This window comes from Acanthopagrus latus, chromosome 3, assembly GCF_904848185.1.
Source record: "Acanthopagrus latus isolate v.2019 chromosome 3, fAcaLat1.1, whole genome shotgun sequence".
NCBI classification, from domain to species: Eukaryota; Metazoa; Chordata; class Actinopteri; order Spariformes; family Sparidae; genus Acanthopagrus; species Acanthopagrus latus.
The window spans coordinates 7,296,587-7,324,464 of record NC_051041.1 but is presented as its reverse complement, the minus strand read 5'-3'; the positions used below and the strand labels follow the sequence as shown (position 1 = coordinate 7,324,464).

At 43.8% G+C, this 27,878-nt stretch overlaps 1 protein-coding gene across 8 annotated transcripts in view; it reads right to left on the bottom strand.

Moving 5' to 3' along the window:
• Positions 1 to 27,878, bottom strand: part of samd12 (sterile alpha motif domain containing 12) — a 114,256-nt gene that overhangs the window by 46,345 nt on the left and 40,033 nt on the right. For all 8 annotated transcript variants that reach the window (XM_037093382.1, XM_037093375.1, XM_037093374.1 and 5 more), the window contains exon 4: positions 19,606 to 19,746. In XM_037093382.1, coding sequence (XP_036949277.1) covers positions 19,606 to 19,746 — 141 coding nt within the window. The remainder of the gene's footprint in view (positions 1 to 19,605; positions 19,747 to 27,878) is intronic.

The following is a 27,878-nucleotide window of genomic DNA, read 5'->3' as shown; positions in this document are numbered from 1 at the left end:
TTAAAGAGTCGCCGTGCGCGTGCTCGCTCGCTTTCTTCTTTCGACAGTCGAATTGACCTCTCACCTGCATCTCTAAACAGACACTGGACGCTTTGATGTTCGGGACGCTGCCGCCTGCATCACCTCCGCGGCTCACGTGTACGACACTGTGTCGCGTATGTACGCTGAGAGGAACGGCAGCTGTAGTTTTTGCAGATGTGTGCATGTGTCGTCTTCAGGGATTATGAAGAGTAATGCATCCAGGCGCGTGTTCATCTGTAGAGCACCTGCAGAGGGAGGGTGCCTATAAATATGAGCTCACATATAGAGTTTGATTCATACACACAGGATTCAGTCAAAGCTGCAGCGTAGAATGGAGAGAACTTGAGACTGGAAGCGAAAGAGGAGTACACGGTATATCAATACCACTCTGCATTGGTGGGAGCGCACACTTCTCCGTGCTCCTGCTGAACTGACAACTTTATGGTCCGCTGGTTTGACACCGAAAGTCAATCACTTTAATGGAGAGTGTTTTTGATTGGCAGCGGCGGGTTGGCCGTCGGTTCTGCTGACTCAGGGCTAGAAAATGTTTTTGGGTTTCTCTAAACTTAATCAAAATTAAAAAGCAGAAACAATTTGTTGTTTGATTTATTGGTATTCCAAAGGGAAATTAATTGGCAATGATTTGATAATCAGAATCGCTCAAATAATTTAGGAACACAAAACATTCTCAAAATTTTAGGCTTTGCTCTACTTCGCTGTTTCATATTTTTGTAAATTGAATTCCATTTAAGTGGTTGGCTGGAATCAGCGGTGGTGGAAGGCATGAAAGCAGCAATCGCACAGTGTAGGCATACTTTGTGACATAATAATTTCTTACAGTTGCTGGAGCCGTCGTGTCCGGAGGAGACAGCAGCGAACAGAGCCCGGAGCATTTGGAGGAGTGAACACCCACAGTTGAGGAGAGCACGGATTTTTAACAATTGGGATTAAAAAAGGTGGACTTATCTACGCACTCTTCTCTCAAACTGTCTGCTCTCTAAAGCCCACTAATTCTTTCTTATTCGACTCCAATGTGAAAGGAGAACGTACTTGATTTTATAGACATGCAGAGATGAAATGGTGAAACAAAAACACATCAGAAACGTAGCAGCTGGTGAGTGCTAACTCTGGTCAGAGACTAAACTGTAAAACACAAAGACACCGGTTGTTGCTCGCTATATATATCACATCAAATGTGCAGTGAGGTATTCTGGCTATTTGGTGCAAATAAACTCGATCAAACTTGTGTGAACGATGCATGGTGAAATTTGCCTCACTTTATGTGTGAACGCAGAGAGCTAGTTAGCTTAAGTTAGCTTCCAACTTTGAGCTTCATTCTGGCTCCTCAAAAATCCATTAGTGCTGTCATGGAGGCTCTGTGCACCATTTTTACAGTCAACAATACCAATATATCATCATTTGTGCAATAACTGCCTTTGAAATCAGCAAAGTATCCCAAAATTTTACTTATGTGAAGAGCATGAGTATATATATGTAACTACTTTTCACCATGATTGGTAAGACTAAACCCAATTGACAATTTTTATACCAATAAAACTATGAACACATAAAATGCCAGTTTTTGCAGCCTTTTTTCTGTGACTTTATGCTATTTAGACTAAGTTCCAGTTGAGTTGTGAGTTGTTCATTTTATAATGCGATCATGTAGATGTTGTGTGAAAAGTACGCTATGAATAAAGTGTATTATCATTCTGAATACTGAGTCACTATCGTGTCAGTATCTACAAAAATAAAAACCCTTCTTCCAGGCAGTCCTCGAAGCTACCACAGTCCTCCGGAGTGCGTGTTACCATCTGTGCATTTCATAATTAAGCTTAACCGATGCACTGAGACCACGCTCACATTTTTATTTCCAGAATGTGCTATATGTCAGGCTTTTTAATGTCACGTCGCAGAGTTATGTTGCGCGATGCCGCATGCGGTAAAAAACAGGTTCTGCATGAGGGATCACACACCAAACAACTACATCACTGCTGGATTCGCGCCGTTATTTAGCACCGTCGCGCTTGTCTCCAAAAGACCACGGCATAGGTAGGCACATTAGTCGTAGAGTAAACTTCATTATTTACTGTTTCCTAATATGGAGGAATGCAGCCTCAGGTACGAGCCGAGCGAAACAATAAATCAAGGTGTCAGCCGGCGATGGGAAACACTAGGCGTCCCTCATTAGCTGCAGCAGGAGCAGCGGCTGGCAGACTTGTGCCGCATCAGGGCCAGGCCATCCCGGGGTCAGTCTGGAGGATAATCAAAAGCGGTAATTATATCAGGAATGTCCCTCAAGCACGGCGACTGGCAGGGGCAAAAGATCGCTGACCACGGACAGAGACAATGAGACAGGAAAAAAAAAAAAAAAAACGTAGGAAAGTTAACATGAAAGAGAAAAAATAGTCTCGGGGAAGCGGGGATTCTGGAGCTGCCGCTGGAGAAAAAGGGCTGCCTCTCGTCACAAATGAAAACGGCAATGTGGGAGGAATAGAAGAGGACAAAAAGCGGAGAGACAATGAAACACATGAGACATTGACGTGTAAATAGACAAAAACGGAACGCAAACTAGCTGTGAAAAGGAAAATCGAGAGAGAGAGAGAGAGAGAGTGAGAGGGAGAGACAAGGGGACCGGCTTGGCATCTGTAGCTGGCGTATGAAAGAGAGATGGGGGCTGGAGGGGGGTGGAGGAGCAAGATCAATCATGTGGAATAGCAAAAAGACCTTTCAACAAACTGCCTTTAATCTTCTGACAACGCAACAAACTGGTCCTGATGTGAAACTTCTTCCTGAGGAGCAAGGGGCCCCTGCCTCTAATAACTCCCCTCTGTGAACAAGCTAAATCTTTAATGGAGGGCAAGTTCAGCCCAGAATTCTCTCCCATAGCACGCACATAATATACGCAGGGGCAAGGAGGCATGGGAAAGTTAAAAGTAAAATGCTGCTACCTGTTTTTCAGAAAAGCGATTTCAGACATTATTCTGCTCTTACGTAACACGCTCACCTACACACACACACACACAGACACTCACGAGTATCATCAACACAGACACAAAAAAATGGATCTGTGGAGAGAATTATATGAGCTATTTACAAAAAAAAAGCCTCATTTACATTTCATCCCTGAGGCAACTGTTGCCTCTAAATATTTATTATGTAATTAAAATAAAAGTCAAAAAGTGTCTGAAGCTTCTGATCCTGTGGCGCTGTTGCGGGTATAAAACCATGGTGTAGTTACAGCCAGTGCCATTTCAAACAGGCTTTTTGTGGGGAGTGAAGTAAAAAAACTTTGTGATCAATCATGGGGTCAATTAATGTTTTGCTGGCAGCGAATGCTACTACAAGAGCGCACCGTACAATGATAACCTTAGCTTAGCATGCTAATATTTGCTAATCAGAAGGAAATAGAGGGTTTAGCTAATGCTAATTGAGATGCCCTATTTAGTCATTAATAACTAAAATTTACAGGTAGGTCTACGCAAAAGTTCTAATTTCATTGTCAAAAATGCGTTTAAGAGTTTGAGTCAGCACCAGAGATTTTGGGATTGGAGGTGGGGAGAATTTCAAGAGGAGCTCATACTAGCTTTCACCAGCAGTCATGGTTACCACTCATTTGTTCTCGTTTGTCAGAGCTTCTCTTCATATCGGCATTTGTCTTTCGCATGTATTTTATACATTTCTGACAGAGGCAATGGAGTGATATAAAGAAAATTAATGACAGGGTTTAGGTTAGCTAGCTTGACGCTAACAATCAGTTGGCTAGTCCCGTAGAAGCCTATTTGATCGACCAGTATCTAGCATAATGAAAGCCTTGACATTAGCCTAGCTCTGTGTATGACTGTATACAGCAACATGTTGTCTTTTTTCAGTCTTATTCAATGTGCAATGTTTTGAGTGCTGTATTCATTTGACGCTTATGCAATCTGAACATTTTCCATTGCTGCAGCATCACATTAAAAGTATTTCTGTCACAAAAAAATTCTACCACAATTGTTTAGGAAAAGAGGCGCCTACAGTGCTAAACAATGGCCATTTTCAGAATTTGTTTGACAGCACATCAGTCTGAGCTACGTCTAGGGGCAGTTTTATACAGTCAAAAGAGCCGTTTGACAGGCTGCACACCTCCAACTTCTCAGTGAGGCAACTAACTCCTTGACCTTGTTAATGTTGTCAGGTTTCCTGTTAGCTTTGGGTTTAAATTTGTAATATGTCCACATAGATGCTTTTGCTTTACGATTTGACAACAACCCTCGGCCATCATCTTGTCAGACAGCTCTCTTTAAATGTGACTACTGACTTCCGCAGCAAATGTACACATACCGTGTTATATAGTAATGTACATTACAACCCAAACTGCTTGCCAGGCTGAACTGTTACAGGGTCCTGCCTGCTGGGTAGAAAATGGTCATAAAATGGGCCAGACCAGGGTCAGCAGCAGGCAAACACTCCATCATCACACGTCCCTCCTTAATGTACCAGAAACCCACGTCCTCCAATCCCCGATTCAGTTTCTACTACCTCCATTCGTATGTCTGGTGTATAGAGTGGTGTGCCGCGTTTCACACCACTCTGTTGCCTTTGCTCAATAAAATGTCGAGCATGAGTCATCCAGAACATACTGTTATTTCCCTGTCATATTTAATTGCTTTCATTGTGACCTGACACACACACACACACACACACACACACACACACACACACACAGCGGGCGCGGTACTGTGCAGTGTTCAGGAGTGAGTACCTGCACCGAGGGTGTGCTTTAACGACAACAAGCACCGCTTCCCGGAACGTTCACCACTGGTTAAAAACAAACGATTACAGAAAACTTTTTTTTTTTTCCCCACGTTTTTTTTCTTTTTCTTTCATGAAGTCACCCACTTGGCACTGAGACAAGCAGACAATAACTTTTAATTACTGACAGTTCATGGTGGGGGGGGGGAGAAAAAAAATGAAAGAAAAAAAACGCGACAAGAGGGAAACAGATAGGCTGACATTTTGGCAGGCAATCAAGCATAAAAAGACTAATGGCACCAATTACAACTGATGTGGGCTGGGTTGATCTGTGTTTCTTATGCAAGGCTTGCTTTTGATTTTTAATTTTTTTTCCTCCAATTGTGTCTTTACAGTGACTCACTGCCATGTCTTTTCAGCGATTGTGAGAGAGCAGCAATTAGGGTGTACAAGAGTACAATCACATTAATTAGAACTGAAGTATTCCACAGGAGCAACAGGGCAGCTTTGCTTATGATTTGCCCCACGCAGAATCAGATTAAGGCACTGAGTACTTTCCTGTAAAAATGCACTGTGTGTAATGTTTAATAGACGTACAGAAATAAAGGCAAGTTGCAGACAAGGCTTCCTCTTAGCTTAATGTGAATTTTCCATCCATTTTTGTTTCAGTAATTAGTTGACAAACGCCCTCGTTCTTTTCAGTCCATAACCGATTGCAAGCGCCGCCTTTTTAAATACTGTGTGTCACTTTTGTGGTAATAACAATTTCAAACCCAAAGTCATTAACGGCGCCCCATCAATCATGCCTGCCCCCCAAAGTGAGAGATGTTACAATAATAATGGATGATCAGGTGTGGCGCGGCGCCGTCGCAGCGCACACCGCCATAAATCCTCCGTACACAAAACCGTGATCCCGGACTAGCGTAATATACATCATTTCCTTTTATGTACCTACTCGTTGCACCCCATTTCCCTCAAAGTGTCCTTGGTAGCCCTCTGTCTTTTTGTTTTTGCTCAGCACATTTCTCTCGCTCTCCTTTATGGATTCTGAGGTGATTCAGTGGATAAATATTCTTTTTGTGTATGTCACTCCTGACTTACATGGCCATGTTTGATTGATGGTCACAAAAACATACAGCGATGAACTGCAAAGGAGGAAGTCTTTTATCAGTTAAGCACTTAGGAAAACTGAACTTTTGACGAAAAGATCTGAAATGTGGATTTACCTGTAGACTCACGGCCTCTTTTCAAACACATTTTCAGTGTCACTGCAATATCTGTAATGTGAATGGATCTCCTTGATCCACGACTACCCACCCCAATAGTGTCAAGGAAGTTTTTTTTTTTATGAAAGAGTAGAACATTGAAATTGAAATACTACAATCTTTCACACCAGACGAAAAAACGTACAGCCGTAACCTTCAGAAAAATTCCACATATAATTTGTTGAAGATCTAAAGAGATAATATAATGGTTGAAAGGGTTAATAATATGAATTCAAGTTAATGCATTAAACCTCAAAGGTTCTTCTTCTCCACAAAAACTTAATTTGAAGGTCCCATTAAATAGAGATGTTGGTGCCTTTTTGATAATTAATCAGGTGTAGTTACAATGAAAATATTACAAAATCAACCACACGCTCAGTCAATGAAGAAACACACATGACCCAATTAAGCAAATGTGCCTTCAAACAAGCCACCTTTTGTGAGGTTGTGATGTCACAATTATACGTCAGCCATGAAACACAGCCTGCTCAGGCTTTTGAAAGCTGACCAATCAGAGCAGACTGGGTGTTAAAGAGACAGGCACCAAGATGGACTGAGGGTGAAAAGTGTTCAAATATTTTCTAGAACACACCCAAAATAAAGAGGAATATCAGCATAGTATGGCACCTAAGTCTAGTCCATTACATTCATAAACACAAATATGCAAAGTAAAGTTCCTTATTTATCCATTAGAATATAAAAATCAACAAATAAGCTGACCCGGGACTACTACGTATATCATTACATGAGACCACACCTATCTCACCATGTGAGCCGCTGGTGGAGAGCGTGGGGCTGGGTATGCCCATACTTCTGGGTCCCTTGCTCAGACGGCGGCCATCTTCGACATCTGCCTTTATTTTGATTTAAACTACACACCAGTGCAAGCTTGATACCTCTCTTCTCTGACACCTGACATAATCTGCTCTCACCGATTTGCCCTCTCTTTTACTTTGCTTCGTATGCTGTGGGCAAAATAAAATGACAAGTAGACAAGAGCTCATTTTGTGATGGCTGCAACCACAATCTACGCGATGACCTCTGACCAATGACTCAGTCATTGCTACTGGGTCGGACCACACCTGACATTACACTCTTCATTTTCGTCCCCACTACACTGGCATGATTGTGATCCTATCACCCCAATAAATCACCTGTCCACTTACTAACAATCGTGAAGCAGGTAATCGTGTTCTAAGCACAAACTACACTGGAACCTTTCATAACTGTGCCATTGTCTTATTTCTGTCGCGTGTAAATTACCAGGGAACCGTGCTATATTAACACATCCACGTGTCTGTTCTCATGATACATTAACTGATAAGCTCGCAATGGTTGCCCTGGCAACAAAGTGGGCAAAAGCAACTTCTCAAGTGCCATATTTCTCTTCTCCATTACACGTACGTAGAGTAAGTCTGGAGCCAGTGCTCCGTCATGTTTATGGGGTAATGGCCAGTCTCAGAGTACCGTAAGTGTCCTACGGCTATTGATCCAGGTTGGTAAGACCATGAGCGAATGCTCGGAAGCTGAAGGCGTGTGCTCGGGAGTCTGGCCTGTCCGCGCCGTCTGGGCTCCTGGATGTTCGGAGGTGGTCAGGGAGGCTGGAGACGGCAGCAGACTGAGTGGAACCGGCTGCACTGCCGGGCGACCAATACAATGACTTTTTAATGGCTTCTCATTTCACTATAAACTAATGAATGCGGCTGTGTGCAGTGAAACCTTACCCGCCACTGCTGGCTTGAAAAGGCATAAAAGAGCAAACTACAGAGCGCTCGGGGTTTCATCGACCAGCGGGGTCGTTTCTGTTGCATGGAGTTCAGGCCGTGATTTCACTCCGACGTGCCACTTCTGCGAGATGCACAAACTTTAGTAATGTTTACATGACTGACGGGATCCCGACTCTGCTGAGACCCGCCCTCTGTGGCCCAAAATCACATCCATACAAATAGCATATTGACAGCTAAGCTCTTTGCAAACTTCCCCCTTTATAGCAGTCACATTCTAGGACTACAGTAGTGGCTCAGGCCCGAACTGGACATCTGGCAGCCAAGGACTCTCCGGAGACTCCGGCAAAAGAGCAGAGGATTTCATGTGATGTCAGTGGACCTGTCAAAGCAATCTGTTTTCCTCTGCCACGGGTCAGAGGCCAGATCACTGAGTACTCACACACACACACACATATACACAACACAGTGCCGGTACATCGCCTCAAGCTATTCCACCTGTGCACCCTCTCCTTCCTCTGCCTCTCTGTTTATCTTTTTTGATTATCTTCCATTTTTTTTGCGTCCAGTTTCAGCCTCACACCGCCCTGAATTGTGCCCGCGCCCTCTTTCGCTTCAGCTTCATTAAGAGATCTGCTCGGGTCGTTCATACTCGCCTGCATCCCGCTCTAGTGTCCTTGAGAGCCGGAGTTGGAGGTAAGAGTGTGTGTGTGTGTGTTTTTTTTTTTTTCCCGTTGTATTCGTGCTTCTCCCAGGGTAGAAATAGATGAAATGTGCTGCGGCTAACCTTGACGTCGCTCGACTCCCTCTCTGCTGTTTTACCCGCTGAAAAAAAAAAAAAAAGAGAAAATGGCCGACTGGCAGTGCAGTGTGAAAGCGTTTTGGAGAGAGGAGAGAGTCTGTAATTGGGGGCCCTGAGCAGGGAGTCCTCACTTCATGTCAGGGAGAATTATAGCTCGAGGATATAGAAAAGTATTTGTTGGGGAGAGGAGGTGGTGGTGGTGGTGGGGGGTTCTTTTCAATACGGCGCATTAGTTATGCTCATTTTCTTTTCTCCTTCCTGCCTTTCTTATTTCTAAAATACAACCGGACTCCATTTGCTGATTGAATGAACGCCTTCCCAGCTACAGGGCGCCTGCTCTCTACCTTCATTATCAAGACCGGTTTCAATTCATTCCTTAATCAAAAGGAGCCTTTTGCCTGCACAACAGGGGCAGCAATTACTCCCTGTATTTCATAACATTACCACCATCAGAGGTCGGGGTAGCTGCATTGTGGAGGTCTGCATTTTAGGCTTTGAGACCCCTCAGAGGACCCGCAGCGTTAATGAGAAAGGTTAGGGCACGCAGTGTCATCTGAGCAGCGAGGCCATTTGCTCCCTAAATGACATTTTCCTTTTCTGAGAACGAGCCCATATTAGCTCCCTAATGTGGAGAGAGTCACCCGAGGCATCCACATTGTATTCATATTCAAAGAAGAGTAAAAAATGAAATGAAATGAAACTGCGGGAGACTTTATTAAATGTGATATTACTGTACACCTGATATATCTGCATTGTGGGGGGGGGGGGGGGGGGGTGAAAAAAAAAACATTATTCACTTTGTCAGACACAGGTATTCACTTTGTCTTCACCTTAATCACATCTTTCAGGCGCCGAGCCATAGATTCGAGTCTCCCAGGGAGGAATCTCACTGACAGGAAATTATGAAAAAGAATTAACTTGACCTTCGCTTGCAGCAAGGAAAAAAGAGAGAAAACGGAACGATGGAGAGGAGAGGAGAGGAGAGGAGGGGCGACAGACTGGGAGGAGGGTGGATAGAGGGAGTCCAGGGGAGGTTTAAGGAGGAAGTGCCCCCACAGAGGGCAGGATCCTGAGGAGAGAACGGGGATAATGAGAGCTCTCAGCTCCCCACACACTGGAGCAAGACATCTGATTCAATGAAAAGCCCAGAGGAAGGACAGTAGTCACCCCGAGCTCCTTAAGTCTTCAGAGTGAATGGTTTCAATAAAGACTTTGGGGAGGGGAAAAGATTCTCTTTCACTCGGATGGCACAGGTTTGCTCTAGAAATGTGGGCCTTTCCTTCCCTAAAGAGCCCGGCCGGTCAACACTGCAGATACAGCATGTAGTATAAAAACTTCTTTGGCCCGTCGGAGCTGCTGTTTATGTGAGACTCGCGAATGAACCTATTAGTGTGTCCCGCTATCAGTCAGCATGTCAATAACTCTGGTTCTTAGCAGCACTTAGAGCCATCGTTCCTGATTGTAACTTGTGCTGTTATGGTCATCTTTCTTAAAGGCGGTGAAGAGTTCACTGGTCGTCTGATTCTGTCTGTTTTTGAATAGATGCGATCAGATATGCTGCCCTTCGTACATTTCTAGGTTTCGATCTTTGGCCTTGATGAAGTCAAAGATACTCGAGGCGTTGTTTGTTAAAAGTTATTCTAGGTTGAATTTTGTTGTTTTAATTTGAAAAGTCTGTGTGTTTTAGTGTTTATGGCGCTGCTGTTAGTCTGTAGTTACTATCAATTTCCCCTAAAACCTCACACATTGGATTACTGTTCAGTGATAATCCATCATATTGACGGCTTCAGTTGCATTTTGTATTTCCACAAAAGTCTACAAAAGTATATTTTCCTCAATATTTGTATTATTTGCATCCGATATTTCTTGATTTTTGGACAGAACTGGTGCAGTACATTTATATTTGAAGCTAATACAAAGGGTCAGATCAGTTTATTGGCTGGGGCTGCAGGCAAGTAGGATCAGATGGGACTAGTTTTCAGATCTATTTAGGGCGACTTTCAGACGTCCAAATAAACTGGACAGGAGCCAAGTGTTCGCCACCGCCAACCGTCAGGCACAAAACTCGGTCTCCAAGGCCTAAAAATCTAGTATCTGTTGCTGAAATAGCTGTTTGTAATCTAGGATCCAGGCGAATCACTTGTCTAATATGGGGCGGGCTTGATATGAATGCGATGGGGATGACAGGATTAGAGGAATCAGCTCGGAAAAACAGCACGTAGAACCAGAATTAAGGGTGAACTTCAACCAGTGCTGGCGATTGTTGGAACAGTTGAACCAAGATAGTTTTCACTGAATTTTATCTTATTGTTGATTGGATGAAGTGATGTCATTCAATGGAGTCTGGTGGATCGGTGCTCTGATTGTCCTGGAGGCCAATTTCACCCAGAGCCATTTTGGTCAGTGCCTGTGGGTAATCAAAAATGAGCTGAGGGTCTGAGACTAATTCACATTTTCAAATTGGTATGGCAGTGCCAGGTCTGGGGCTGTTTGTGGGTTCGGCCAAGTATGCCAGTTATGAAGTGTGAACACATAAATTCAAGATTTGTGATTTGTTTTAAAAATGAGTTTTCATCCCTTTTGGATGCCGACCGACGCGACCTTCAATCCCAAAAACCACCCGTGTCAAAAACCAACTCTCTTACAAAGTGCCCCCTTACATTTTGAAGGACAACTAAACAAATGTCTTTCGCTGACCTTCACTGGTTTGAAGCTGCGCCATCCATTTCGGTGTGGTGAAAGCAGAAAGATAGGACGGGATGGGTAGTTGAATGAACCCTGCACAGGCTCGCAAGGGCGGCCTCGCTTCTCCCGAGGCAAGCTGACGATGTTCTTTCTTCAGAGCTGTTAAAAGTTATTGATTCGGCTGCTTATTATCCCACAACCACCAGACTGTAAAACGAAGTGTTAATCTACCAGCTGGGGAAAAAAAAAACAAACAAAAAAACCCACCAGCCTTTATTTGTGCTTCGCTCAGTGAAGTTGCTTGAGTCACTCAAGATCCTCACATCAGCAAACGTTCCATGTTGAACTAGTCAGAAACAGTGGAGGGCAAAAAAAAAAAGAGGACATCCTGTTCGGTGAAGCTCTCGACTGAAAAGATTTCCTTTATGAAGCCATGAAGCGGAGGGAGATAATTCATTAAGACGCCTGGAGCGAAGGAACCGAGCTTTACTAAAGCACAACAGGAAAAGCTTCCTTCGTTTGCTGCCCCGGGGCCACAAAAGCAGTTTTTTTTTTTAACTTTTACACTCTGGGACCTGAACAAGAAACTGAGGCGATTGTGTCTGAGGTTGTAGCTCTTGTTGTCTGGAAGCATATTTCAATCAGGAACAACACCAACGCTGTTTCAAGAAAGACCAAGAGAGAATATTTAACTCGGATTGAAGCAAAACAAAACTTCTCACCAGCGATTCTGCCGGACAACAGCAGGCACTAGTGGACAAAGTGAAGGAGAGTGAGACCGTGAAGCATCTCGGTCTAATTTCTTCCGAAGTCGTCTTCGCCTCCTCTTTTTCAAATGAGACTCTGTTGCAGTAAATGAAGCATAAACAGCGGAGCCTGTGTCTACATTCACAGATTAGTGCTATGTACTCAGAAAGCCACTTTCGTACAGCTCTGTCAGCTGTGTAATTCAAGTTTCTTTTAAGAGTGATGATTTCACAAGCCAGTAATAGCATATTTACTGGCATAGGGCTGTTATTGAAAACTCCGAAATGGTTATAAGCATGAAATTGAATACAGAATAGAGTAAAATTAGATTTCTTTTTTGGGGAGGGGGAGGAGGAGGAGGTGAGAAACACGTCAGCTTCACGGCTTTCGATCGCTGTATCAGCATTAATTCGGAGATTTGGCGCGTTCGCTGGAGGATTTTACACACAGCTGTCCGACGGCTTTAAATGCCATTATCGAGAGAACAACCTAATTAATCAGAACGTTCTCATCCCCTCTTTTCCCTTTGTCTGGGAGTTTGACTTTTTAATGCTGTCAGAGGGGGTTAATATGAAGCAATAACTCACCAGAAGCGAGGCAGATGCTTCGGTTTAAAAACCCTGCCCTCCGCATTGTCTCAGGTACAGAAAAGATCTCCTTTTGTTTCTATGGATACAAACATTAAAAGCTAAATATAAACCGCGCAATGCGCACGTCTGGCTGAGATGCCAACGTTTACAAGAAGAACATAACGCCTTGACGAGACAGGAGCTGTTGCAACTAAACCTGTATCATGTCCCCAAATCACTTCATAAAACTCTGCGTTATTAGTTTTCTTCTATATACTGATCTTTTATTAAACGCCTTTCCTTTTCATATTGTACTTGTCTTCTAATATGTGTTGACATTTTACAAAAATCTTTTTTCTATTGATTTTATCTTTACTTTTCATTTCCTCCCCTTTGAAAGCACGGCTGAACTTTGAACCGAACTCTTCAATACAAAACGATCCTCCCCGTTGAAGGTGCAGTCACCAGTTCCCATCAGTCCACTGCGTTTTCTTTTTTTTTTTTTGTTGGGATCACTGCAGATCTCCTCGCGGATTGCGACCTGGCCTCACCTGGCCCTCGCTTTGTAGGTGGGAAACATATTGGCACGGGCCAAGCTACACAGCTGTATTCCAGCCAGTCGGCAGCAGGGAGGAGTCACACTCCAACCTCCGCCTCTTCTTTTGCTTCTGACAGCTCCTCCCCCTCCACCACAATAGTAAACGACAGATTTACAGACATCTCTGTTTTGATGGTGCTCGATTGTACGATGGCGGCGATTTTTCGTTGTAATACCGCGGGTGGCCACTGGGCAAAATTGCAAAGCGAGGCTGAACAGCAGCTTTGTAGCCATTAACATTCAGGGCTGACCAGCACATCAGGAGCAGTTTGTTCAGCATCTTGCCCAAGGACACTTTGACATGCAGACCAGGGGAATCGAACCAGGGACCTTCCGATAATAAGATGTTGACTGTACCCCTGAGCCACAGGCGTATCTATGTCTATTATGCTGTTATGTACACTCATCATGAATAATGATTTCAACTTCCAGTTCAAAAAAGTGCCATAAATCTGCATGTCTTCCTGGTGGCCAGCAGGGGAGCAACTACACTGGTTGCAAAAAAAAGTCAGATTGTATGTAAGTTTATGAGAAAATGAGCCTTCTTCTCACTCGCTTAATTACCTCAATCAATGGTAAATAATCTTAACTTGGAAAAGTTAAGGATGTATTCATGCCATTAATGTCAGCGGCACTTGATGTGCAATTCATGTCCATTATTTAACTCAATTTTTGGCGTCATATCTAAAAACCTCGAACTCAACCCCTCTGTCCGACCCACAAAACATCTTTTGTAAATTCCCAATATGGAAATTCGACAAGCACTCACACTTTACGCAGCAGTTGGACAAAAACTGCAGCGTGGAGAAGGGAGGCGAAGTTTTGAACTCTTTATTAAGCTCTCCTTTTTCACGCTTCGCGCGACACGACGCAGCAGCGGCGAGAGAGAAGCGTCGGTACCGAGCGTCCTTTTGCTCTTGCTCTGTCCCTCCACTCGACACTCTGAGGCCCCACTGTCGTCATTGTCGTCTGGGTATCACTTTGTGTTTGGAGTGCCTCAGTGCCGTCTGTGTTGACTGTAAGCAATAAGTGATGAGCCTTCACCCTCTACCGTCCCCATGGCAAAGAGAGAGAGAGAGATGGAGGAAGAGAGAGAGAGAGAGAGAGAGAGGGGAAATCTAATTATTTCCCTCCCATGGCCCAGCAAGCCTTAAAGGTTAATCACTGTCCGTCTAGCTAATTCTGTCTGGGTACACTGCAGTAATTACAACACCTCGCCCGCTCTCCTGCCTTTCCTCTCTATTGTGTACCTTGCTCGCTCCAGCGCTCTCCTATGCACCCTCTCTCTGCATGGACAGTGGATGTCTCTCTCTCTCTCTCTCTCTCTCTCTGTAGCTCAGTCTGTCACCGTGTTCGTTCTCCTGTATCGATGATCCACCTCACTCCCTTTCCTTCGACCATACATTTACATATTTGTTCTTTATATTTATACGTATCGTGACACTTGTTGCTTTTTGCTGATAGACAGACATGGAGGGAGCTCTGGGTTCAGACCGACGCAGCATTGAGACTAATCCGCTGTTCCGTTCATTCAGCCGGACGCCGTGTTGGTGTGCTGCTTTCTTGTTTGAAGGGCGGGGACCATTTTGTTTTTGTCTCGTCCGAACGGTCCCACCAATGTCGCTGAGAGCAGTTCATAATCTGTCAGTCGACTTCCAACGACCTGCAGAACTGTGTCAATGTCGTCAACACCCCCATGATAAAGAACAAAGTTATAGATATACTACATTCTACATTTTTGCGTGGAATCTTCTTGCTTTTTGTACTACTTCACCTGTCTTCCTCCTTTGCAGCCGTTTTAACTACTGGCCACTAGAGGCCACTGCCTAACAAGAAACCTATATACAGGTGGTAATAAGCTGCTCTCCAGTGTTGAAGTCATCCTCTGTTCGCCACTTACCGCATTCTGATTTTATTTATGCTCAACTCAGCATCACAACTTTATCGGGATGTGGGTTGTACTCTTTTTTGGCTTTTGTGAGGCCAATTTTTGTAACTATTTTTTACGGATGTTGCTAAGCGGCTATGGAGGAAGTCAAACTCTTTATCCTTATTTCGGTCTACAATGATCCAATTTATTATTCATTCAGCTGGTGGAAAAAGCGTTCACCATTATACTGGACAAATTGGAGACGTGTGAGTTCTGTTTACCTCCTTGTCTTAATATATATTTTAAGTTAACATACATTTCCACAATGCTTATTCTATCAGTTCCATCATATTCACTACATTTGTACACTGTGTCACATTTAATGTCTTCCAGTGGCGCAAATGGCATTAAAGCCCGCTAGACTTTTTAATGTGAAACATCTGCAGGAAGTTGCATTTTTCTGATGAAGACAAAACCCTGGCGAAGTCGAGGCGATTGGGAAAAAATGATGGATAACAACAATGCTTTTGTCGAGAAAGAAAACTGTGTCTTTAGTTCGTTCAGGAAACTCAGCTATTATTTGAATTTCATAGCTATTGAGACGCCTTTGCCTCCCATCAAATATCAGAGGGAGGCTTACCTTTTCTCACCTCTCCTCCGTCTTACACTCCTTCCTCACCCTTCCTTCTTGTCACCTATTGTCTCCCTCTCTCCCCCCACTCTTCTCACCACCCCTCCCACCTTCTCTCCTTTCTCTCCAACATCTCAGCACCACTCCCCGCCGCCTTCTCACTTCATTTTCTCTCGCTGGCTCGGCTCCTCCGCTGGTTACAGCTGTATTCCCCCTCTAGCAACAGCTCGAGGAAGAGCGCCGTTGGGCCTGCGAAACACTCCCAACATCTCTCATTTGCTTACAGTCTCTCCCTCCCTGCCAAGAGCATTACCAGGAGCAACAGCTTATAGGAGACTTAAAAATACCTCAGTTTCCTTCTTTGCCTTTTCTCGCTGTCCCAATTTTCTAACCGCGCCATCAGTACTTTGAGTGATACACCTGCTAAATACAGGAAAGATAGTGCTTATGTTGAAGCCAACAAACATCAAATAAACAATATATTTCCGCTTGATATTCCTTGCAAGACCCTATCATCACCCACACCAATTTGTTTTCACTTCCTGCGAGGAGCTGAAAACATGTACACCCAGTTTTCTCAACTAAACATGGAAAAAAGACTCCACCTCTACATAATGTCTCTTTTATTTCCTCATTCTGGACGTCATCCACAGAGTTTTAGTCTATTCTGCCCCTCTGTCCATTTTTCTCTCCGAGGCCCAGACAGGCTCATCCAACAGGCTGCTTCCTGCTGAGGCCAGCAGCCAGTAGCTGCTAAGGATGGTGGGCTGTCGCCTCTCATATCATCAGTAGTGAGGAGAGAGAGGAGAGGAGAGGAGAGGAGAGGAAGAGTGGTGAAGATGAGATGGAAAGGTTGAGGAGGGAAGGGACGGGAGGTTGCGAGTCGCCCCTAGCGAAGCATCATCGCTCAGCTAAACTCGCTCCGTCTTTCTCTTTTCATTCTCCACTTGCTAGGGGACCTGCTTTATTTCCCCCTCCAAATGTTTTCCAAGAATTTTCGAGGAGCGATCCCTAGAATTTGTTTCTCAGCTCCCACGACAGAGCCCCGCTCGAGGGTCTGTGGGCAGGCAGGTGCCGATGGAGGCGGCGGCGGCGCGAAATGCTGCTCGTAGCGGTGATGGAGGAGGGAACTCTGCTGAGGGAAGACACGAGGGAAGCTAAGAATCACGGGGCGAGGCGCAGAAAAGCGAGGAGCTGTCGGCGCGCATGCAGACGATGCACCGTGCAAAGTGAGAAGTGAATTGTGCGGAGAGCAAGGAAATGAGGTTACGGCAACAAACGGCAGGGTGCCATAGTGTGCATGTAGGAGAAGATGATGCAGGAAGGAGGACGGGGGTCTGTTTGGTAACAGAGAACAGCAGACTTGAATAATGGTGGAGTGATTGGCCTGTGTGAATATGAATCAGTCTGATGCATATATTCTGCCTCCTCTGAATATACGACATGTTCCTTTTTTGAATATTACGGCATATTTACTCCAACGCTGCACTTATTTACACTTTTGAGGCACTTAAACTCGCAGCATGTTATTTCTGCCGCCTGAAGTCTCTCGCTCAAGACAAAAACAAGCGACGCAAGTAGCAAGGGATCATGGGAGTTGTTGCCGTCGACGTCATACAACCACCACTGCAGATGAAAATGTGTCCGATGGAAACATTCGCTGACGAGAGATTTATCATTTTAATCATTTTATGTTTAGTCACATACGCCAACTTCCTTCCTCACTCTCTGACTTTCTCCCCGGATGTCGTAGCGACAGGTGACCACATGGAACGCAGCATTATCTTTCTAAAACGATGGATTTTTCTGGGTTTAAACTTTGTTGTAAACGCAACTCAACACAATATATCTAGTCTTTCAGAGACATTTTAATGCTGAAACGTCACATGTTATATCTTTAAGTATTCCCCTTGTATGCAACTTCATACTTCTGCTGCCTTTAAAAAGGAAATATTGCAGTTTTTATACAACTACATCTATTTAACATGTGTAAGTTACTTTTAAACGGAAGGTTTTAAACACAAAACAATATGATCACCTTCTAAAATATGATGCTTCATTACAGATATACATACCAACAGTATTAGGAAGCATGAAAGAGCTTAATGTAATAATAATATTGATGATGATATAATAATAATAATAATAATAATACACTGAGAGGGGCCATTCTGCATTATAAGTACTTAAATTAAGTATCTTAATTTCTAATGGAGTATTTCTATTTGTGAATAGCACCCTTACTCTAGTTACACGATAGTTTGTGTCTCGTTGTTATATTTTCGCTGAATATTTTAGATTATCTTTGATTATTGTCACAACTGATAGCTCTATCTTAGAAAAGATGACCAGAGTGAATCATGAAGACTTTTTTAAGGAAAAAAAAATCAGTTCAGGAGAGTTGATTCTACTCTGGAGTGTCATTTCTTCGTGTGTTCTGAATTCAGAGAACTGTTCGATTGCAGATCCTTCTCCCAAACATGATAAACCGCTCATCTCTGCCTTCAGTTACACACTACACAACTGTGTTTCGCTTTTAAAGTATCAGTCTCAAAGCATTGCTTACAGAATTGTGAAGGTATTTGTTCTTCTGTTGACTTGCCAGCGCTGATTATCCTCGTGCTTGCGTTGGAGTGAAATAGCACCTACACATATTGTGCAGATGAGTGTCTTGAATGGTCTCTAGACTCTACAGATATCCTGAAATATGAAACACCTTCACATAGGCACATTCTGAATGATCTCCTCCCACCCTGTGCAGGTGAGTGAAGAGGTTGAACTTAAAGGCACAAATGGGTTAACCCTAACCCTTTTGACTACTCGTAGTGCTGCGGTGCAGAGTTTTGTATAGGAAGGAAGAAGGAAAGTCATGAAAAGGGCAGATCGAAGGATGGATTTTTTTTCATGTTTTAGGAAGGAATTGCAATCAGAATGTGTATTAACATCAGCGAATATACAGGATATGTTCTAATGAGAAAGACTAACTACCTTCAAAATGGCCATCACCAGTTAGTGACACTGGCTTGTACACATGAAAATATGTGGGACAAGAAACTTTGTGACACAGTGACCAATTGCAGCACTAGTTAGCTGACAAGCTACATGGGCTACCTAGCCTGGTTGGGCTAGCGCTAGCTTGTCACGACTGCTCCTATAAATTGTCTCTATTTTCCCTGCACATCATTTATTCCAATAAAACATAATCAAAACTAGAAAATAAAAGACAATTCAGAAAATGTGTTAGCTTGTTAGCTTAGCTGGGTTGTTAACAGGCCAATAAAATCACTGTTTATTCTTGTTTATTCTCTCATAACTGTCTGCAAATCTTTTTGGACCAGTTTTTATCCAGCCACAGGATGTTGAATAAAACTTGATGGTTGCAACGCTGCTTATTCACAACGATAGCTCCCTAATCCGCTGTCAAGACGGCCTGCTTTTGCTTAACAGAACAAATTTTAGTGCCAAACTTCAAGTTTCTCCGGCAAATCCTCTGATACCGGCAATTCCATTTGAATAAATTACATTTTTTTTTTCAATTTCTGTGTTTTAAATCCTCGAGGCATCTTCAGGCCATAAAGCTGCCTGTTTTCACTTTACACCAGAAGATACCAAATGAGAAAATGAGTGCTGTGACTCACGTGGTTGCATAATCATTTTTGATTCATCACTTCCTGCCAGCTTTTAAAACATGCAGTGATTGCCATGACTACAGATGGCATGCACATAAATGCTGCACAGTAAATGGTTTTGAACATTTATCAGAGTGCGAGATGTCGCTCTCCTCCAGAGGAATCTTTACCCCCGGAGACAAACAGAAACAGCGTGTGCTCTAAAAAAAACCTGTCGCGTTTGCAAGCCTGTGTGAGCAAATGATATACTGAACGAAACAAACGGCGTTGCTGTGGACTGTGTGCAGCGCTGTTTGGTAGAAAAATGGTTGTAAATGTTAAGATTTCTACCTTGCGTGAGAAGTTGAAGGGTCCTGACTTCCTCCCGGACGCGGAGCTGCAGGACCTGCTGCAGGATGTGCTGCCTCTGGGCTTCCTGCATGATGCCCATTCTTTCCAGCTTTCTGTCCGTCAATCTCATCAGAGCCCGCCCTATACAAAAAAAAAAAAAAAAAAAATTGATCAATAAATAAAAACAAGGGTAAAGGTTGAGAGGCCAGAAGGAGCCAGATCCCAGTGGGAATACAATAGGCACAGCTGGAGGCACTCTAAATGGGTTCAGATGAAGCATTTATGTCTGGAGGAACAGGGAACCAACCCAAACAAATATGGCCGCATAATTACAGCCGCTCAAAATGCGCACTGGACGAGCGTGTCAAGGCTGTGAGGACTGCTTGCGAATGCCCTCGCCTATTGTGTGACCGTCAATTAGGGTGAAATCTGCCGTCAAGCCGAGCCCAACTCAAAATGAAGCACATTCATTCTAAAACACGGCACGCGCTTTATATAAAAATCAGTACCGTACATGCCCTCTGTGAGCAGGAATCCCTCGCAGCTCCTTACTTAATTGCAAATCCTTGTATAAAAAAAAAATCCATAATTTAATCATCCAATCAGTTTCTATGAGGCAGGGATTTGGGGCTGCTTGGTAGAAAAGGCGAGCGGAGTGTGGTGTAATTATCAACGCTTGTTATGAGTGCCTTTGTAACATGTGGGGTGGTAAGCAGATAGGATGATAATTCAGGGTAATTACGAGGCATTAGGATAGACCCCGAGAGCTCGCTTTGCTCCTCTGCCCCGATGACTGCCTGGGCAAGGACTCTCATTGGTTCAGAACCGGGAGCAAGATCAGTCCTGGCGGGCTCTTGAAAGCAAGTCCTTCACATTCCTCATCCTTGTTCTCATTTTTTTATGATCATTAGAGTGAAATAAAATGTTTAATTCTTTCTCTTATTCAACACCCCTTAAAAAAAAACAAAAAAAAACCACACACATTTCAAAACATTTTCACGTATCTTGACTTGTTTGGACGGTCTACGCCACAACTTACCCTAAATAGCCTAAGTACCCTTAAGTGTTGGTGCTAAACCAGCAAAAGACTGCGTTAGGCAAATTTCGTCCCTCGCTTTAACTAAAAAGAAGCTCTTCACAACGGCGCTACAGCCGGTCTGAGGGGGTAAAATGCCAAACCCAGTTAAAATGCTTCATGGCAAAAACAGTAGTGAAAGTACCCATTACATAAACACTCGGGGAGCTAAGTAGCGCCATAAAGGTTCGGGAGTGAGGGGAGCAAATTAAACCGGGAGGATGGAAAGGACAAAGATTAGTGAGGTGGAAAGAGAAAGTGGACTGATGAATCAAAGGTGGGGCGGAACGTCGGGGGGAGGAGGGGGGGAGACGAGGGAGACGTACAAATTGACAGAAGAAAAAAAAAAAAAAACACACACACACACACACACACACACGCTGTTATGGGTCTATAAATATTGACCAACCATCACTTGGCACTTCGTCCTATAACCAAAGACAGATTGGCATGGCAACAGAGGGGTCGCTTCTCTCTCTGCTTCGGTAAGGTCTGTCTTAAATAACAGCTAGATACAAGAGATGGAGCTCGGCTGTCTGACCAGGAGATAAACAAGGTGGCTCATGCAGCATCTTTGCTCGCTCCAAAACATCTCCACAAACCCCCCGACCGGAGCCTTCCAGTTATGATTTAAAAACAGCTTATTAGAAGTGTTTAGTAGAAGTTTTCCTGTGGACCGTTTTTTTTTTTTTAAACATCAGGGTCGATATCTCAAAATAGGAAGTGTATTAATGTGGGCAAGGTGTAGCGACACGCGAGCCTGAAATATGACTAACTCGCCGACGAGTGCGAACAAACTGCCAGTTCTCGGGCGGCGGATGCCAGAGCGGCGCTCCTTCCGGTCGACAAGGCAGTACCAGCGGGGTGGAACAGCATCTGAAAGGAGTCCAAGCTTTCATTCTCTCGCCCTGCAGTTCTGAGCCATTGGCTTCGACAATCCCGCCGAGCCTCAGCTGGGGAATTTTTCAAACCACAATTAATACGCTGAGCAGTGTAGCGTGGCCGTGAGGAGTGGAGGAGGAAGAGGGAGGAGGAGGAGGAGGAGGGAGGTGGAGGACAGCTGAGGAAATTGGTCAAGAGGAAATAAATGAGGTAAGAGAGGACGGGATGGTTGGAAGAAAAAGCTGACTATCTGGAAGTTATAGAAAAATAGTGTGCTGGGTAGTAAAAGGCATGCAGAGGTGGAGGTGATGGGGAAAAATGTCTAAAAGATCACGACCGGGTCTGCGAAGTGGCGCAAACTAAATACTACGTCAGCTTGCTGTTGCGCTGCGCGGCCGTCCGGTGCTTCGACAGAGCGTGGCCTCACTTCATCTGGCAGGTCGACACAAAAAAAAGAAGCGACGGCAGGAAATCAATGACTCCTGACCCAAAACATATATTTTACCCAGTCACACGCGGCGACAGTGTCATCCACCCCGCGCTTCGCAGGAGGAGCATCTACTGTTGTGCATGTGTATAATCACCGCCTTTGAATGCAACACGTCCACTTACTCTCTCTGTGGTCCTGTCACTATAATCCTCTTTAATGAAAGGATATTGATTGGACTCACATCTCGCTTTCTTCTCTGACACCTGTCGGAGTCTTCCATGCTGCCCCTCTTTCACCGTTTCCATTTAAATGTTTGGGACTTTTAGTAAATTCTTCACATTTTGGGCAAAAGGAAATGATAAAATAGATTACAAAAAAAAAAGACATTATTGTCCAGGTGATACATTTCCCTTGGACATCACAGTGTCATCAGTATAACATCACTGCAAAACAACAGATTGCATTTGTTCATCAACACCCTGCATGCAAATAGTTCACCAATATGTGAGAAGATGACCCAATTCTCTTGCTCCTACCATCATTTAAGGGGGTTCTGGGACTGTAACCCAGTATCATGACAAACTGTAAAAGACATGCTGTTCCATTATATCAGTGTCAGATTCTGCCTTGCCTTGGACTGCTCTTAGGCTCAGTCCCATTCCCAATTTTTACCCCTGGCCCTTGTTTTTGAGTCCCGCACTGCCTTGGCACTTAGAACACTTCTAACCTTACAGTGGTTTAAATCTCCCCAGTGAAGTAGGACAACCCATCCAGAAGCTCATACGTCATCAAGTTTGTTGTCATATGTGACAAGTACGACCATTTCCAAGGTGCCGTGTTCAGTTTTGGTGAGTTACTCTAGAAGAGGAAGAGATCACTGCTCCACCATCACTATCTGGGCATCAGTGGTGCTTTACAGGCGAACATTATCAACTTATGTTCCTCCCATACCAGTCCGCACTGGTAGTACAGGCGCTGAAAAACAGTCTGAAAAACAAAACCTTCTGGGTAACACGTGGAACTCAAACGTCTCTGGTGTCAGTTCAAATAACATCGTTGCCACTCACACTGAAAGCTCAGCACCGACAGAGGTTTTCCAGATGTGGCAAAAACAGAGATTTGTTTCACATAGAACACACTTTTATTACCAGCTGCAAAAGGGTGTCCACTGCCCACCGGTAACCGATAATGACAACAGTGATCTTTTTTTCTTTTTTGGTATCAGTTGTTGCTTTTATCCATTTCTGCATTTTTTAAAGTCTTTATTATTGAACAGCGTATGAAATTTGCCCCCTGGGGACATTAAAGCTTTAGTTCTACTGCACTCTAATTATTAATCGAGCCCCAGTAACTCTGATTCATTACGGCGCTTCATTGCAGCTAAAATGACATTTGTGCTATTTGGATGAATTCAGTCGGGACTTCTGATCAATACGTACCCTGTAGTGTTTTTAATCAGGCGCTGCGGTGATAACGACTCAAATGGAGGATATTGAGATGATAATGTTCTTTTTATTCCTTATTTTGGAAGTGTGCTCAGGAGAGTCCTATCAGTCCTATCTCAGACTCTCTTTTTTTAGACATTTCAAAATGTGCATAAGAACAAGTGGGTGGAAAACTACCGTCCCGTTTATAGGCTTTTCCTCACATATCAAAAGTAGCCAGCTTCCCCTCTTCCTCTCCAGTTATTTATACAGGCAGCTTCTCGACGACTACTACACTTTTCTGCCCCCCCTCCTCCTCTCTTTCTGGGAGGATGTTTGTGGATCCAAACTCCCAGGAAGCTGCTCCCACCTTTCACTAAAACTCTAAAATATTTCTCTCCTTCTCACCTGTTTCCTCGATTCTGGCAGCTACCTGCAGCTCTTTTCTCTCTGATTCGCATCCAAAGGAATATACAGCTCATCAGACGTGAGCTATATTCTTAACTAGTAAAAGATCGGAGTCACGGCTCTGAACGTGTTTCTTGGCGCACATGTGTACACACGCACTTTACTGAAAGCGCGCAGATGTGCATACACACACAAACACATTGTCCCTGGGAATTAGATTAATGAGCGGAGGGTGAGCAGCAGTGCTGGGCTGCAGCAGTAATCTACAGCTATAGCCTGGCACGTCAACCGCGGCTTTGATGAATGGGAGCTTAGAGTGCATCTGTGCACACACACGCACACACAAACACACACACACACACACATAAGCATGTGTAAACTGGGATGCATTCGCCAACTGGTCACATCCACACACGATGCATATAACAAACACACATACTGATCCTGTGGGAGTTCATTTTGAGCTAAATCGCTGCGCTAATTGTGAGCGTGTGAGGCAGAAAATATCACACATTCACAGTATGATGGTATCAAGTGTATTACACAACTATTATTATCAGTAGCTCCAAATATAGGGCGCAAAAATAACAAATATACATGTTACAATGGTAATACCGACAACTGCTGCTTTATTGCTCACCATCTTTGGATGAAGGTAGCTGCTTTAGCGGATTAGCTCATGGCTAAGTTAGCTGTGGAACCAGAGGCCTTAAACTTCGTCTGCTGATTTTCAGCTAAACGACCAAGACAATGACTTCAGGGGCAACAACACACGGCAGGCAAGAAGTGATAGAGTTAATAAGTCTCTCAACACAACGCAGTACAGAGTCGTCTTCGACATAACATCAAAACTGACGCTGCTGCACACCCTGATGATAATGTTAGCAATTTTTTTTTTTTTTAATTCTTGCCATGTTTGCAAATTGGAACTTTAAAATACCAAAAACTTTGTCATGATGGACACAAAACTCGATGCCAACTTGAAATGTACATATTGTAGATAACGCTGATGAGGTAGAATTCAACACCTAGTAACTCTTCTCCCCTCAGACTTCCCAAGAATCCCTCTTTTCAGTCCCGACATGTTTCAGCAGCTGTGTGATGCGGTGCAAGAATGTACTCTATGACTACATCTCCTCAGGTAAATCTTCCACACTGGTCACACACATTTCTCAAAAAAATCTGCAGCTGCGCGCCCATATGTATGTCCTCTGGGGATGAATGTCGCCGAGCTGCATCTGGCGAGCGGCACTCCAAACCTGCACTACACTCTGTCAGGCGCAGAATAACAAGTGATGTGAGTGTCGAGCGTTGGGTAATAAGTGTGCTTTTTTTTTTTTCCCCCGCTGCCATGTGTGATAGGATCCACACTCGAGAAGAAAAGCGGCACCACGGTTTATGGTTTCGACTAGCTGACGATAACAAAACATGGACTTGCGGCGGCACCGGGGCAGATTCTTTACCGGTGTTCGTTGTGATGTGGCGCAGCTTGAAGTCCCTCACAGTAAATGGTGACTGATTGTCTCAGTCACAGTGTTGCCTGAAGCCCGGCAGCTAAAAGGCTGCCGCAGCCGCTGAGCACCTGTGATCCGATGCTAATGCTACTCCTGACTGCGGGAGAGGAGGCCAGTTATGATCCTGGAGAGAAACGGGGCTCAGTCTAATGTAATGAAACTAGTCCAGACGTCCAGGGAGACACACAAACACCCGCCCACGCTCGGATAATAAGCTGCCTCGATTCTTCCACTTGTCACAGCAGCTGTAGCCGCATGCTGATTCCACCACTACTGATCTATTTCCAGTTTGCCGATCATTATAGCGCACCTCTGTCGGTTAGCCACAGCTAACAACCTGTAGACGGCTCGCTGGGAGCTCACTAACGCCGTGGAGTCCATATAAATTACTGGAATCACTGTTAGGTTTTGCTGTGGAGCTAACTAGCTGTCCTGAGCTAAACAGAGCACTCTGGATTTGCTGTGGTTATTATGGAGGGACTCCAGGCTGAGATTTAAGAGAGCGCACATCCTGTCTTATCTGACTGTGTTATTATTGTTATTATTATTATACGTTGTTTTTTTTGTACGTTGTTTTTTATATGATGATATAGGTTGGAGGACAAGATGATGTTCATGTTTCCGTGGTGCGTTTTTGTTGCCTTAATTGAGTTTCGGAGCCGCTCATTACTGGACTGTAACTGCACTCCAACTGTATTTAAATTATCATATTGTTTACAGTTTTGAATGGTTTTTAAAAGTTGTACCAATGTGCTTCTTTGCCTCCTCTAATACACTCTCAGTTGCCACAAAGTCTGCATTGTGCTATACTGTTAGATCTTGGTTGCCTTGTATTATTTCTTCATTGAAAATGTACCAAAAAAATTGGGATTTAAGTTTTTGTATTTACACAAATGAAGATGGGAGTCACGTCCAAGCACATCAGCTTGAAAAAATATTGTTTATGCACACATTCACCATTTGGAGGTTATTATCAGATGATAAGCCTCCAGCAATTAAGTGATGCACTTCAATAAAATTCAAGAACTTGTATAAGGATTAAAACAGTCAGTGCAAGACATATCCTGATTTTTACACTTCACCCGAGTGGTACAGGTCCAGTTTCGTATACCAAAATCAGTGATTCAAGTTAACATTTAGCAACTAGTGTATATGATCATTATTGCATCACAACATTCTGCCTCGGTTGCACCTATCATCTACCGTTGATACCGTCAGCCGTACGTTTGATTAAATTCAGTGCACCACACCGCTATTTTCCCAGCTACTGTTCCTCTTGGATGACGCTGAAGCTTTAGTCATATGGTTGTTGTTCAATTTGGCAGCGTTCATCCAAAGTGGGTTGTAAAAAAACAAACGATACACATGAACATTCTCTGCACAACTGAGTCATAGCGCCCTCTGCTGGTAAGGAGGATGGATTACTCAGAAAACCCCGCAAAAAAAGCTTACGCCAAAAGTGCTGTAATATGTTTTTTGTTTGTTTGTTTGTTTTTGTTCTTGTAAGAAATGCTTCATTTCTTTCTAAAGCATTATGTATGGAAACATTGGCAGAATATTAACTCCACATAGTTCAACTCCAAAAACACAAACATCCCCCTGGTGAAAGTCAGCAGTTTATTTTGTAACATCCTGTCTGCCTGCTAAATACCCCTCATTCAAACTCCTGTGATTGCATCATCCAGCCCTAATTGTAAGTCCTGAAATGAATAAACATCTCAGCCCGTCTATATAAACGTAATAAGGGCGTGCAGCTCGAGCTCTGAGGCCGACGTGGACACAGTAATTGTCGTGCAGGTACATCATCAAGCTTTAGTTACAGCGTCTGTGTGGGAACGAGCGGCAAAATAAAACCACACACGTGCCTGCAGGCTTCACCGAGACGCTGCCCGGGCTCAGCCTTTTTCCTTACTGGTGCTGGTGAAAGCCGTCTGGAGGTACTCGGCACAGTGTGATTACTGTGATTGAGACTGTAATCACATGACAACATATTGGTCATGAGATGGGCCGTCTTTGACTAAATCTGTAATTTTCTCGCTGTGATCATTATAACTGGCTCACTGGGGACAAAAAACGTAATGACATGAATATCAAGAGTGCATTATTCTATTTTCCGGCAGGTCGAGGATTTTTTTTTTTCCTTCCTTCATGTGATTACTATAAGGGCTTATCAGGGTCATTGTGGGTAAAATAAAGCCAGAGAACCACGGGGAAGGGAGGGCAAGGGAGGGGTAATTTTCCCTAGGAAAAAAACCCCTCCTGAGATTAAAGTGGTTCATTTTCAAGAAATATACCCAAATGTTCTCTGAGATTATAAAGTCGTAAATTTGGTAGGGGAGATCTTTCTCTCACCGTCCGATCATATTGCGTATCTGGACATTGAAAAGACACTGATTTGGATGATGTGATCAGACTGGACAACGCAGTGGACACATGTGCAAGGAGATCAACTGGCTACGGGCAATTTCTTCACAGTGATATGAAGACGTGTGGAAGACGTCTGGGCTAAAATCGCCAGTATTTCCTCGAACTGGAAAGTA